This window comes from Lytechinus variegatus, chromosome 1, assembly GCF_018143015.1.
Source record: "Lytechinus variegatus isolate NC3 chromosome 1, Lvar_3.0, whole genome shotgun sequence".
Classification (NCBI taxonomy): Eukaryota; Metazoa; Echinodermata; class Echinoidea; order Temnopleuroida; family Toxopneustidae; genus Lytechinus; species Lytechinus variegatus.
Window position 1 is genome coordinate 44,316,873 of NC_054740.1, and position 13,754 is coordinate 44,330,626.

Here is a 13,754-nt window from a genome sequence, read left to right on the forward strand (position 1 = left end):
TACATGTAGATTACGCAGTACTTAAACAAATAGTGAAAGCAAACACACATGTATTACCTCTTAGAACAACCTTGATTACCCAATTTTGAAGCTGATTTCAAATTATATGTCGATCTATCCGCCATTAGCTACCCTGTTTATTGTTTATACAAGCTATGATGTGAAGAAATCGTATCAATCTTAAAATGAATTGCAATTGTATGGGCTAGACTGAAAGTAATATCATTCAGTTGTAATATTAATTCAGGAAGCTTGAATTCAACCCCCCAGAATCCTATTCACATATAAACATACATGTAGATCCTCAAGGATGTACACAGCAATGCTTGCACGATCCGGGGAGGTCTGGCATACAGTAGTTATGCCATGAATTGAATATCAGTGAGCATTGATAACTGTACTCATGGCATCAAGACAGTATTTACAATGTGCACATGGACCATGCCGACAGAGTACATTGTCAACACGAACCATTATTGCAGCTACATGGACACCTCAATTACCAAGGATGTTTTTGACATCCAAAAAACTGCCATGTTGGCATCCAGATGTTCGGGGACCTGCATGGACCTCTAATGAAGTGCAATATTTCTTTCTCTATAGATCACGCTTGATCTGATCCATGTGGTCCTGCTTTGACTGGCGCTATAGATTAGTCAATTAAATGCCACTTAAAACTGTTTTCAAATTTGATTGTTTTTCTCATCACTAAGGTATGGAAGGATGCTGCAGCTCAAATCTTCTATTCTCTTGGACCATCCTGGGGTGGTCTCCTCACTATGGCAAGTTACAACAAGTTCCACAACAACTTCTACAGGTAATATTGTCCGTCTCTAATCTGTGATCTGTTTTTTTAAAAGAATTTCTGATAATGATAATTATAGTAATAATAATAATAATGATGTTGATGAAGGAGGAGAACGAGAAATGGTTAGAGTATCGTAATAACAATTGATATTATGATTAAAGTATCCGCCATTAGCTACCCTGTTTATTGTTTTTACAAGCTATGATGTGAAGAAATCGTATCAATCGTAAAATGAATTGCAATTGTATGGGCTAGACTCAAAGTGATAACATTCAGTGGTACATAATATTAATTGATTTTTTCAGTCTCAAGATAATTTCCTTTTAATAGGCTATTGTCATTCAGGAAGCTGTAATGCAACCCCCTAGAATCCTATTCACATATAAACATAGATCCCAACCCTCCAACCCCAACCCCAATCTCCAAAACTGAAATGACTAACTGAATGATTTATGATCATTTCTTGTTTTCTATAGAGATGGTATCATCATCGCCATTCTCAATTGCAGCACTAGCATCTTTGCAGGGTTTGTCATTTTCTCGGTCGTTGGTTTTATGTCATATGATTCTGGACTCCCAATTGAGAAGGTTGCTACTTCAGGTCTGTACCAAATTAAACTTCTTTTTCCCCATTTTGCTTTTAATATTGTAAGTCAGAGTCATTTTAAATTTCCTTTTCTCAGGGTTCCCACAGTCATGGAAAATCCTGGAAAAGTTTTTGGTAATGGAAAGTCAGGGAATTTGGAAAATTTGTGATAAGTCATAGAATTGCATTTACTTCTTGGCTATGGCAGCTTTCCAGTTTGTCTTGTCTTGCAACTCTCATACTCTGTTACTTACAAGTGGTGTTCATGATTTCCATTTTTCCCACTTTTGTGACATCCCAAATTCTACTGAACTCCAGGAAATCACAGGAAGTCCTGGAAAGCAGCAATTTAGTCATGGAAAAGTCTTAGAAAAGTCATGAAATTCTGTTTTCAAATTTCTGTGTGAACCCTGTTTTCTGTATTTGTGTACATAGTGCTATTAGGATCATGCTGGGACATGTGTCCGCTAGAAGGGTCCACCATTATCATTTTTGTCTCACCTGCGAAGCAGAGTGAGACTATAGGCGCGGCTTTTCCGACGGCGGCGGCGTCAGCATCAAATCTTAACCTGAGTTTAAGTTTTTGAAATGATGTCATAACTTAGAAAGTATATGGACCTAGTTAATAAAACTTGGCCATAAGATTAATCAAGTATTACTGAACAACCTTTTAGAGTTTCATGTCACATGACCAAGGTCAAAGGTCATTTAGGGTCAATGAACTTAGACCATGTTGGAGGAATCAACATCGAAATCTTAACCCGAGGTTAAGTTTTTGAAATGTCATCATAACTTCAAAATATATGGACCTAGTTCATGAAACTTCGACATAAGGTCAATCAAGTATCACTGAACATCCTGCATGAGTTTCACGTCACATGACCAAGGTCAAAGGTCATTTAGGGTCAATGAACTTTGCCGGATTGGGGATATTTGTTGAATTCCCATCATAACTTTAAAAGTTTATGGATCTGATTCATGAAACTTGGACATAATAGTAATCAAGCATCACTGAACATTTTGTGCAAGTTGCATGTCTCATGATTACGGTCAAAGGTATTTAGGGTCAATGAACTTTGGCCGAATCGGGGGTATCTGTTAAATTACCATCATAACTTTGAAAGTTTATTGGTCTAGTTCATTAAACTTGGACATATGAGTAATCAAATATCACTGAACATCCTGTGCGCGTTTCAGGTCACATGACCAAGGTCAAAGGTCAATGAACTTTGGCCGAATTGGGTGTATCTGTTGAATTACCATCATAACTGAAAGTTTATGGATCTGATTCATGAAACTTGTACATAAGAGTAATCAAGTATCACTGAACATCCTGTGCGAGTTTCAGGTCACATGATCAAGGTCAAAGGTCATGTAAGGTCAATGAACTTTGGCCATGTTGGGGTTTTTTGTTGAATAATCATCATGTCTCTGTAAGTTTATTGGTCTAGTTCAAAAAAAGTGGACATAAGAGTAACCATGTATCACTGAACATCTTGTGCGAGTTAGAGTAGTATTCAAAGTCAGCACTGCTCCTAAATTGAACCGCGTGATGCAGGTGAGACGGCCAGAGGCATTCCACTTGTATTGATAATTTAAGGCATTTCAATTCTTATGTATACTATTCATCAACTTGTTCATGATTTTGCTTAGCACTAGAAAAGAAATTCAGTATAAGTTTTATGATTTTTATCAAATTTTGTGGGATTTTTAAAAGAAAATTTCTGCATGAATATCATTCAAAATATTTAGCTAAAACAAGTACTTACAATATTTAAAACTATCATTTCAGAATAAACTCAGAGATGTAACTTTTCCGGAAATTGCCGGATTTCCGGTATTTTCATGAAATCTCAACTTTTCCGGTTTTCCCTCCCTCGAAAGTTGCCGGAAAACCCGGCCCCATCGAAATTTCACGATCGGCACGTTCTAAAAAAAGACGATCGATCGCCAATGTGTTTTGTACATGTGCTTTGCTTGCCACATGAATCGCGACATCTCGGCTACTGAGAAATTCGCTCTGATTACGTTACGGTCAGTATACAGTGTATACTGACCGTAATTACAGTATTCAATGCACAGAACGCTCGCTGTCTGAAATTCTGATGGTCGAGCTGTCGCGAGTTGGCTTGAATGCGGAAGTGAACCCTGGATCGCAATTTCCACACACAAACACATGCACATGTGCCGCACATATTTTGTTTGCCAACCTCTCGTTCGGACTGTGATTTAACTCGGAATTAACAGCTTAAACATTGCTTGGATAATTTTGTTATTGAAGTGATCGGATCAGCATTACATTTTTTTACGGTGCTTAATATTTTTTGTGCAAGAATTCGCGAATTTGTTTGAATTGTAACTTGCAATTTGACAGTACTTTTAAATTCGTTCTCGCTTGAAAATGGATGGTACCGTACATCGTGTAAATCAAAAGGACCTACACAAAAGGTATTTTTTTTTACAATTTAAACCCTGAAATGGCCTCTCCTGTGGCCCCAAATGTGCAATAATGCTCTGGCTTCGGGGGGCTTCGCCCCCCGACCCCCACCGGGGCGTTGCCCCTGGACCCCTCCAGGGGCCCTTAAGTTAAGCGGGCCCCTGGACCCCCGGCCGTAAGGCGCGAGAGCTTCGCTCGCTCCGCTTCGCATTTTCAGGTTTTTATACAAAACTCCAGTTACATCCCTGTAAACTGCTTACATTTGTTTAAAATGTAACAGAGTTTGAAACCTCAAGGGAATTTGTATTTTAATACAATTGTTGAAATAATGTTGATTAGGTCTTAGAAAAGTTTGAAAGAATTACAGTTATGTACCTCAGAATTTGATTACAATTGGTTATTATATTTGCTCACTCGGCTGTAATTGGCTGAAGGTTTTTCTCTCAGTTTCATTTTAATAATGTTAATACAATTCAATTCTATAGAAGATGAGATAATAGGATGAATATCAAGAGAATATGGACCACTTCAATTGTTTTGAAAGCTCTGAATAGTGAATATAACCTGTAAAGCATACCATTCTACACTAAATGGGCACTGGCCCATGTACTTTGATATATTGTCAAAATATTTTACAACTGACAAAAAAAACCTAAACCATAATACCCATTGTGAGAATATAAACCAATTGGATAGCTTTGGAAGCACTGAACTGAAAGCAAATCTTCATGCAATAGATGTGTGCTGCCCCTAACACTTCCATACATTGTCAAAATGTTTAATATACCTGATAAAAAACCTAAAGATTTTGTGAAAATGAAAATGAATTGCAGTTCTGAAAGCATTGAAAATTAAAGCAAAAATTTGATCAATGTAAGGGATATGCGGTATGAACATTAGGATAGCTTTGAAAGCACCAAACTTAAAGCAAATTATTTAACTGACCCATACTGCTGTACCATATTTTGAAAAAATAGCTCATTGTAAAAAGAGAGGTTTGTCTCACCCGCATAGCAGAGTGAGACTATAGGGGCCGCTTTCCCGACGGCAGCGGCGTCAACATCAAATCTTAACCTGAGGTTAAGTTTTTGAAATGACATCACAACTTAGAAAGTATATGGACCTAGTTCATGAAACTTGGCCATAAGGTTAATCAAGTATTACTGAACATCCTGTTAGAGTTTCATGTCACATGACCAAGGTCAAAGGTCATTTAGGGTTAATGAAATTAGACCATGTTGGGGAATCAACATCAAAATCTTAACCTGAGGTTAAGTTTTTGATTTTGAAATGTCATCATAACTTAGGAAATATATGGATCTAGGTCATTAAACTCAGACATAAGGTTGATCAAGTATCACCAAACATCCTGCATGAGTTTCACGTCACATGACCAAGGTCAAAGGTCATTTGGGGTCAATGAACTTTGGCCGATTCGGGGGTATCTATTGAATTACAATCAAAACTTTAAAAGTTTTTGGATCTGATTCATGAAACTTGGACATAAGAGTAATGAAGTATCACTGAATATCCTGTGCAAGTTTCAGGTCACCTGATCAAGGTCAAAGGTCATGTGAGGTCAATGAATTTTGGCAACATTGGGGGTATTTGTTGAATTACCATCCTATCTCTATAAGTTTATTGGTCCAGTTCATAAAACGTGGAAATAAGAGTAACCAAGTATCACTGAACATCTTGTGTGAGTTATAGTAGTTTTCAAAGTCAGCACTGCTGCAATGTTGAATCGCGTGATGCAGGTGAGACGGCCAGAGGCATTCCACTTGTTTTTAAGATTATTTTAGATTTTTTTTTTTGTAAATTATTATTATATAGAATAGACATCAAAAGAATAAACCATGTATTCTTGATAAAGCTGATAAGTGGAAATTGCTTACCTTTTTTTAAAGAAAAACCCTGTATGCCTGTGTGTGTGTGTGTGTGTGTGTGTGTGTGTGTAATATAATATCAAAATCACTGTCCACTTTGATACAGACATTGAAATATTGGAAAAGATTAAGAGTATTGAACATAATTTGTTTTTACAGGGCCTGGTTTGGTGTTTGTTGTCTATCCTGAAGCGTTAGCTCGTATGCCTATTGCTCCACTCTGGTCCGTCTTATTCTTCTTTATGTTCATCACTATTGGTATGGACAGTCAGGTATGGTAAAACACACTTTTATTTTAATTACAATTCCAATTTCTGATTCGATTTCAAATTCAGATGTTCAAATCCTCTCTTTTTTCCCCCTCTATTTTTCTATCCCTTCTCCTTTCTCTTTCTTTTTTTTAATTCCATGTCTTCCAAATTTCCAATTTAATTTCTATTTCTTTTTATTTTCGTTTTCATGTTTCATTTTTTTCCCTTTCCCCTTTCCTAATACCTTCAAACATTTTGTTTTTCTCCTTTTTTGTCTCGCCCACCAGAGGTGAAGGCGAGACTTAGGGATCCAAAAGTCGTCCGTCCGTCACAAACCTGTAATGACACATAACTCCCTAACCCTAAGTCGCTTTTCAACCAAACTCGGATGGTAGATGGACTTGGGGGACCTGCATGTTATGCTGCAATCTGAGGTCACATGGTAAGGTCAAAGGTCAATTTCAGGTCAACGTTGAAGTTTACATGCAAGACTCTCTTATAACACCTAACTCCACAACTGTAAGTCGCTTTTGAACCAAACTTGGATGGAAGATGGACTTAGGGGACCTGCATGTTATGCTGTAGTCTGAGGTCATATGGTAAGGTCAAAGGTCATTTTCAGGTCAACGTTAAAGTTTTCATGCAAGACTCTCTTATGACACCTAACTCTGCAACAGCATGTCGCTTTTCAACCAAACTTGGATGGTAGATGGACTTGGGGGACATGCATGGTATGCTGCAGTCGGAGGTCACATGATAAGGTCAGAGGTCATTTTCAGGTCAACGTTAAAGTGTACATGCAAGACTCTCTTATGACACCTAACTCCACAACTGTAAGATGCTTTTCAACCAAACTTGGATGGTAGATGGACTTGGGGGACGTGCATGTTATACTGCAGTCGGAGGTCACATGGTAAGGTCAAAGGTCATTCTCAGGTCAATGTTAAAGTTTACATGCAAGACTCGCAACCGTAAGTCGCTTTTCAACCAAACTTATATGGTAGATGGACTTGGGGGACCTGCATGTAATGCTGCAGTCGGAGGTCACGTGGTAAGGTCAGAAGTCATTTCCAGGTCAACGTTAAAGTTTACATGCAAGACTTTAACTCCGCAACCGTAAGTCGCTTTTCAACCAATCTTGGATGGTAGATGGACTTGGGGGATGTGCATGTTATGCTGCAGTCGGAGGTCACATGGTTAGGTCAAAGGTCATTTTTAGGTCTATGTTAAAGTTTACATGCAAGACTCTTAACTCCGCAACCGTAAGTCGCTTTTCAACCAAACTTGGAAGGTAGATGGACTTAGGCGACCTGCATGGTATGCTGCAGTCGGAGGTCACATGGTAAGGTCAAAGGTCATTTTCAGGTCAACATTAAAGTTTATGTGCAAGGCTCTTATGACAATTGTTATTCCATCCCAGTCATTTCACAATGAAGTTTCGATATAATCCTTTTGCGTGCCCTCACAAATCATGATATTTCTGGTTATTTTTTTCATAAGTGGGTGAGACACAAAATTGCTTTTGCCTTTTTTTTTCTTTTCCATTTCTATTTTGATTTAATATACCTGTATGATTTATTGCCTTTGCCTATAAATGACCTTTCTATTTCGTATTGCAAGCACGTAATATCAGCGTTTTGACTATGTATCATGTATCAGTTTATATACTAAAAAAAACTATTAATTGATTATTTATGTATTTTTTTCATTGCATTTATTCTAGTTTGTTGATTTAGAGACTGTCATATCTGGTCTGTATGACATAGTAGAAGAGAACATCCCGTTCATGAGAGGAAGAAAGACGTTATTGACTGGAATTGTCTCTTTCATCACTTTTCTCATTGGCATCCTCCTTGTAACACAGGTATATTAAATATACATACATACACACATACACCCATACATACATACATACATTTTAATAACAATTTCCAGAACATCTGCAACTGATTGGTGCAAAGCCATGTATTGAAACAGAATTTCTGCCAGCTTCGTGCAAAGGAGCAAATTTGCTGAGGATATGCTCATCTTGCTATCCATAAATATTATTTTGGGGCTTTCCATTCATGGTTGATTGTGATAAATAAAATTAAAATCAGTGAATAACTTGGAATGTGATGTTCAGAGTTAAGAGGGAAAAAAATGAATTGGCATAAAAAAGGAAAACTGGGATCTCTCAACTTGACTCTATAATTGCATTCATTTAGTAGTGTAGTCACACAAGCTCCAGTAGAATTATAAAATCAAGGTTAATGAAAGATAGATTTGTCACTTACAGGAAGTATTGCTTCCTTTTGCCCTTTCCCTTGACCCAAATTATGTATTCCATTGTCCGATTTGTTTTAGGGAATCAGGCCTATGTTTCTTGAGTGGAAACCCTTTTATTTCTTGTAAAGCATTTCCCTAGTACAAATAAGATCAGTTCCAGGTACATGTAGATAGGATCCTTTCTTTTGGTCAAAAAGCTTGAAAAAAAAAATCTTTTTTATGAAATGCTGGATGTGCCTCAGAAAAAAAAAATGCAGTTAAATACCAATTTGATTGCCACATGCACAGTAGATTTTGAAGTATGCTAGCTCAGCAAATTCATATTCAGTAATTGTGAGATGTTTTATCTTTATTGATTCATAAATGAGAGATTGATAGTGTCTCCAAACAAATAAAGTTTACATTGATATCAATATTAGGCACTTCAATATGGCTGTGCTAAATCTTTGCCAAATTTATTGGGGGTATTTCATAAAATAAATATACTTAACCTAAAATGACTGCACTATTTTTATTGCAAACAAGGATAGCTATAGATAAAGTAATAATAGTAATAATAATGATAATGTTCAACACTTATAAAGCACTTAATACAAGGTTTCTAACCACTGCATATTGATACCCTGGATCTTGATCTAGCTAGCTAGATCTAGATCTCGGTGATTCAAAAGAACACACCTTATCTGTGAGGGGAGGGGAGCTTGAAAGATTTTGATGAGTACTTTAGAGAAATTTTTCTGATTTTCAGATCTATTTAGTCAACATTTTTGCAAAGGATGTTCTATACCTCCACCCACTGCATGTGATTACCAGATGCATTATACAGTGCGTATCAAAAAAAAGATTACACTTAGAAAAAAATCCTGTAAAATTATATATTTGTAAAATCCTGAGAATTTTTCCACATTTTGACATTGGTACAGATCCATTTAAGCAAATGACGATATAACTGCCCAAAAATATTTCTGCTTGAGTGAGCACCACTTACTTTTGAAAAGTTAGTGAAAAATGATTTGCGCAGAACTTTGAAATAGTTATGCAAATAAAAGTAGACCTTAATCATGAAGAACACACATAATTCAGCTAGTAAATTGATTTGAAGATATCTTTTACCTTTTTAAAGTTGTTTCCTTGCCCAAAACACAGGATGCATTGCGCACCACCCCCTCCCCACACACCGAGGCCATCGTGACGATATTAGCTTTACACTGAGCTGTGATTTACATAAAATGGCTTGGGCTTAATTTTCATTTTGTTAATCATTGTCAAGCTTGGGGAAAGTGTGGAGAAACAGGTATTAAATGAAAAATGAAATGTAAACCCACTTTCAATGATAAAAACTTCGTGGGAAAAATGCTGGAGATGTCTGATATAAACTTTTGTTCAGATTCAGTTATGTCCTCAGATCCAGCTGACACAAAAAGGGTAAAAGGTTGTGCTTACTAAGAGTTGAAATTTCAATTTGGGTGGCAAAATTGTTACAAAATGCTTGAACGTATCCGTTTTATTTCAATTGACTAAAAGTGGAAGGGAAATGTATGAGAAATGTTTCGCAGAGTAAGTTTGATTTCGCCATTTCCCCTTGACACAGCGTGCAAACAAACATTTCTGCGCTAACAGATTTCTGCGAGCTTTACAAAAATGGACATTGCTCACTCAAGTGTAACATTCTGTCAAAACTTACTTTCATTGGGTAGATGAGACCCAAACCCAAGATTATATGTGAAAAAATCACCAACATGTTGCATATTTTTTAATTCCCAGGGCTTTTTCAAAGTGTAAACTTTTTTTTGATACGCACTGTATATCCTTGCTGTTATTCATGCCTGATGGTCTATTACGGGGGGGGGGGGGGGTTCTTGTGATAGCTTAAAGAACTGTTTGATGAATCAATTTAAACTGGCTTGTGACTATTTATAGGGACAATGGATCTGTTATGATTTTGGTCACAAGGTTCGAATGTTACAATGTGATAGAAGAAACATGCAAGGGACAAACTTCAGACTTGTATTCATGGCCGGGATCCGATAAGATTGCAGGTCATGTGAAGGCCAAAGATCAGAAGAATTTTTTTTTTTTTTACAATTTCAGAAAGTGGATCAGGTGTGAAGTGTATCTGGCAATGATGGAGGCATTAATTTTGACTGCATAGTGTACATGTAAAATGCATCTACTTTAGTGTGATATGTTAATACTGCAGTACAAATCACCCAAGATACTTTCTAATCTTTCCTATTGGTCTGCGCTATGGCTAACATTGGGCTTTGTATTGACATTTTTTTGTCTCACCTGCATAGAACACAGCAGAGTGAGACTATAGGCGCCGCTTTTCCGACGGCAGCGGTGGCGTCAAAATCGAATCTTAACCTAAGGTTAAGTTTTTGAAATGACATCATAACTTCGAAAGTATATGGACCTAGCTCATAAAACTTGGCCATAAGGTTAATCAAGTATTACTGAACATCCTATTAGAGTTTCATGTCACATGACCAAGGTCAAAGGTCATTTAGGGTCAATGAACTTAGACCATGTTGGGGGAATCAACATCAAAATCTTAACCTGAGGTTAAGTTTTTGAAATGTCATCATAACTTTGAAAATATATGGACCTAGTTGATTAAACTTGGACATAAGTTTAATCCAGTATCCCCAAACATCCTGCATGAGTTTCACATCACATGACCAAGGTCAAAGGTCATTTAGGGTCAATGAACTTTGGCCGAATTGGGGGTATTTGTTGAATTACCATCATAACTTTGAAAGTATGTTGGTCTAGTTCATAAAACTTGGACATAAGAGTAATCAAGTATCACTGAACATCCTGTGCACATTTTAGGTCACATGACCAAGGTCAAAGGTCAATGAACTTTGGCCATAATGGCGGTATCTGTTGAATTACCATCATAACTTTGCTAGTTTATTGATCGGGGGGGGGGATATTCTGAAAAGTCTTGTAAGTTTCCACTTAAATTTCCTTTTAAGTTACCCATTTAATGGTGCGCTAATGTACCTCCAAATTCGTATTCTGAAAACTCTATTAGTGCTCAATTAAGTCCCTTTAGGCCACTCCCCTACTGAGCCGAATTAGCCAATCAAATGCGCTCTTACAACTTTTCTCCTAGCGCGCAGTGTCTCTTCACTTTGCTGCCTTGCAGCGCCCGGCTGCTGCAGGTGCATTGCGCCGCGATCTAAATACAAAGAATTTTTGCTGAGAAATAATGCTAAAAGCATTTGCATCGGAGATTAGAGGTTCGTTATGTTGTTAAAATTAACTGTTTAAGGTTTACTGTTTAACTGTCTTTTCCCTTTCTCTCTCATTTATTAATAAAAGAAAATATAGAAAAATAATAGTCATATTTTTCCCTATAAGTACACAATTTCTGTCTCCTTTTCCCCCTTTTCTAATGTCTTTATTACCAATATAGTCCCTATTCATTATTCTACTTGTTTTTATATACCACCTTTTCCCCCTTTATTCTATTCCCGTTATATACCCCTCTCCTTTATTCTCTTCCTTCCTCCTAATTTTTGTTGCAGTATTAAACCGATTTGATGATATTTATACAAAATGAAAGCCACATTTAGCAAGATATGATGAGACTTAATGGACCTCTTATCACCATTATCTTTCCCCACTGGAAAGTCCGCTAATTGAGCGCTATGAGACTTTTCAGAATACCAAAAGTCTTGGAACTACTCAATTAAGTCTTCGCGCGCTCATAGCATGTACTATTGCAAGTGCGCGCAACGCAACCCTGCCAAATAAGGAAAGGGCCACTTAAGTGACTTTTCAGAATACCAAAATGCTAATTGACCGCTAATTGAGCTTTCAGAATACCGCCCCTGACTTTTGAAACTTAGACATAGGAGTAATCAAGTATCACTGAATATCCTGTGCAAGTTTCAGGTCACATGATCAAGGTCAAAGGTCATGTGAGGTCGATGAATTTTGGCCACATTGGGGGTATTTGTTGAATTACCATCCTATCTCTGTAAGTGTATTGGTCTAGTTCATAAAACGTGGAAATAAGAGTAACCAAGTATCACTGAACATCTTGTGCGACTTATAGTAGTTTTCAAAGTCAGCACTGCTGCTATGTTGAATCACGTGATGCAGGTGAGACGGCCAGAGGTATTCCACTTGTTAGTGGAATACCTGCCATTTCAATGAAAAAAATAATATTGAATTACAATGATACCTTTCTTTTTGATAAGCAGAGATCATACACTAGTATGTAATAGATGAAACAAATTTTAGTGCAAAACAAGATTGAATAAAGGATGACAGAGTGGGCTAAATGACACTGCTAGTTGATAGAATAATCTGTACAGGTAAAGATGGCCAGTCCGACAGTTGCTATTTACATGTAGTTTTATATTTCATGATTATGGCTATGATGCTATTAAAGTAATTGATTTGTTTTTGCAGAGTGGAATCTATTGGCTTACATTGATTGATAATTTTGCAAGTACCTTCACCACGCTATTAGTTGCTGTGTCGGAGTGTATCGTTATATCTTATGTATACGGTAAGTAATAATGATATGATATCCTCACTTCTATACAAGCTTATTGAATATATACATGGTGACAAATTTTGTAAATTGAATCATCAGGGTTTGTTATCCTCTGATTATGATTTTATCTTAAAATGATAGTATTTTAGAAGTCTGTTTACTGGTGCATTTTAAAAATAGAATGATTCTTTTTATTAGAAGAGTCTGGATTTATTATTGAACAAGTGTCAAAAGGAAATTAATCGCTCTTGTTATATTTTGATACATACAACCTTTTTGGCTCAGCTTTAATCTTCCATCATTTAGAGTAGTAGGTATAGTTAAGGAAATAAGAATGATCATGTAGTATAAGTACATAACAAATTAAGGTGTGAATCATGTTATGTCATGCACAGGGATTAGACTTCACTTGCACCCACACTAATACTGTTCCTAGCTCTCTTTCTAATGTACCCTATTCAGTGCATCCTCCTCCAACAATGTTACTCTAATCTACGTCTTCTATGCCTTACTTCCCTCTGACCATTCAACCCAACCCTCCTACATGTACTTCCCTCTGACCATCATTCAACCCAACCCTCCTACATGTACTTCCCTCTGACCAACTGACCATCATTTAACCCAACCTTTCTTCCCTCTAAACCAACTGACCATCACTCAACCCAACCCTTCCCACTGACCAACTGATCATCATTCAACCCAACCCTTCTTCCCTTTGACCATCATTTAAACCAACCCTCCAACTTTACTCTCACCAACTGACCATCATTCAAACCAACCCTTCTAATTTCCTCTGACTGACTGACCATCATTCAAACCAACCCTTCTATCTGACCAACTGACCATCATTCAACCCAACCCTCCTTTCCTCTGACCGATCAACCGCCATTTAAACCAACCCTTCTAATTTCCTCTGACTGACCATCATTCGAGCCAACCCTTCCGTCTGACCATCATTCAACCCAACCCTCCTACTTTCCTCTGACCAACTAATCATCATTC

The 13,754-nt window shown here is 37.1% G+C and overlaps 1 protein-coding gene across 1 annotated transcript in view; it reads left to right on the top strand.

Annotated features, from left to right (window-relative positions):
* The window catches only part of LOC121414944 (sodium- and chloride-dependent glycine transporter 1-like), a 126,849-nt gene that overhangs the window by 96,302 nt on the left and 16,793 nt on the right, over window positions 1-13,754 (top strand). Inside the window, exons 6-10 of the mRNA XM_041607993.1 lie at window positions 714-817; window positions 1,285-1,409; window positions 5,877-5,989; window positions 7,692-7,832; window positions 12,665-12,764. Coding sequence (XP_041463927.1) covers window positions 714-817; window positions 1,285-1,409; window positions 5,877-5,989; window positions 7,692-7,832; window positions 12,665-12,764 — 583 coding nt within the window. The remainder of the gene's footprint in view (window positions 1-713; window positions 818-1,284; window positions 1,410-5,876; window positions 5,990-7,691; window positions 7,833-12,664; window positions 12,765-13,754) is intronic.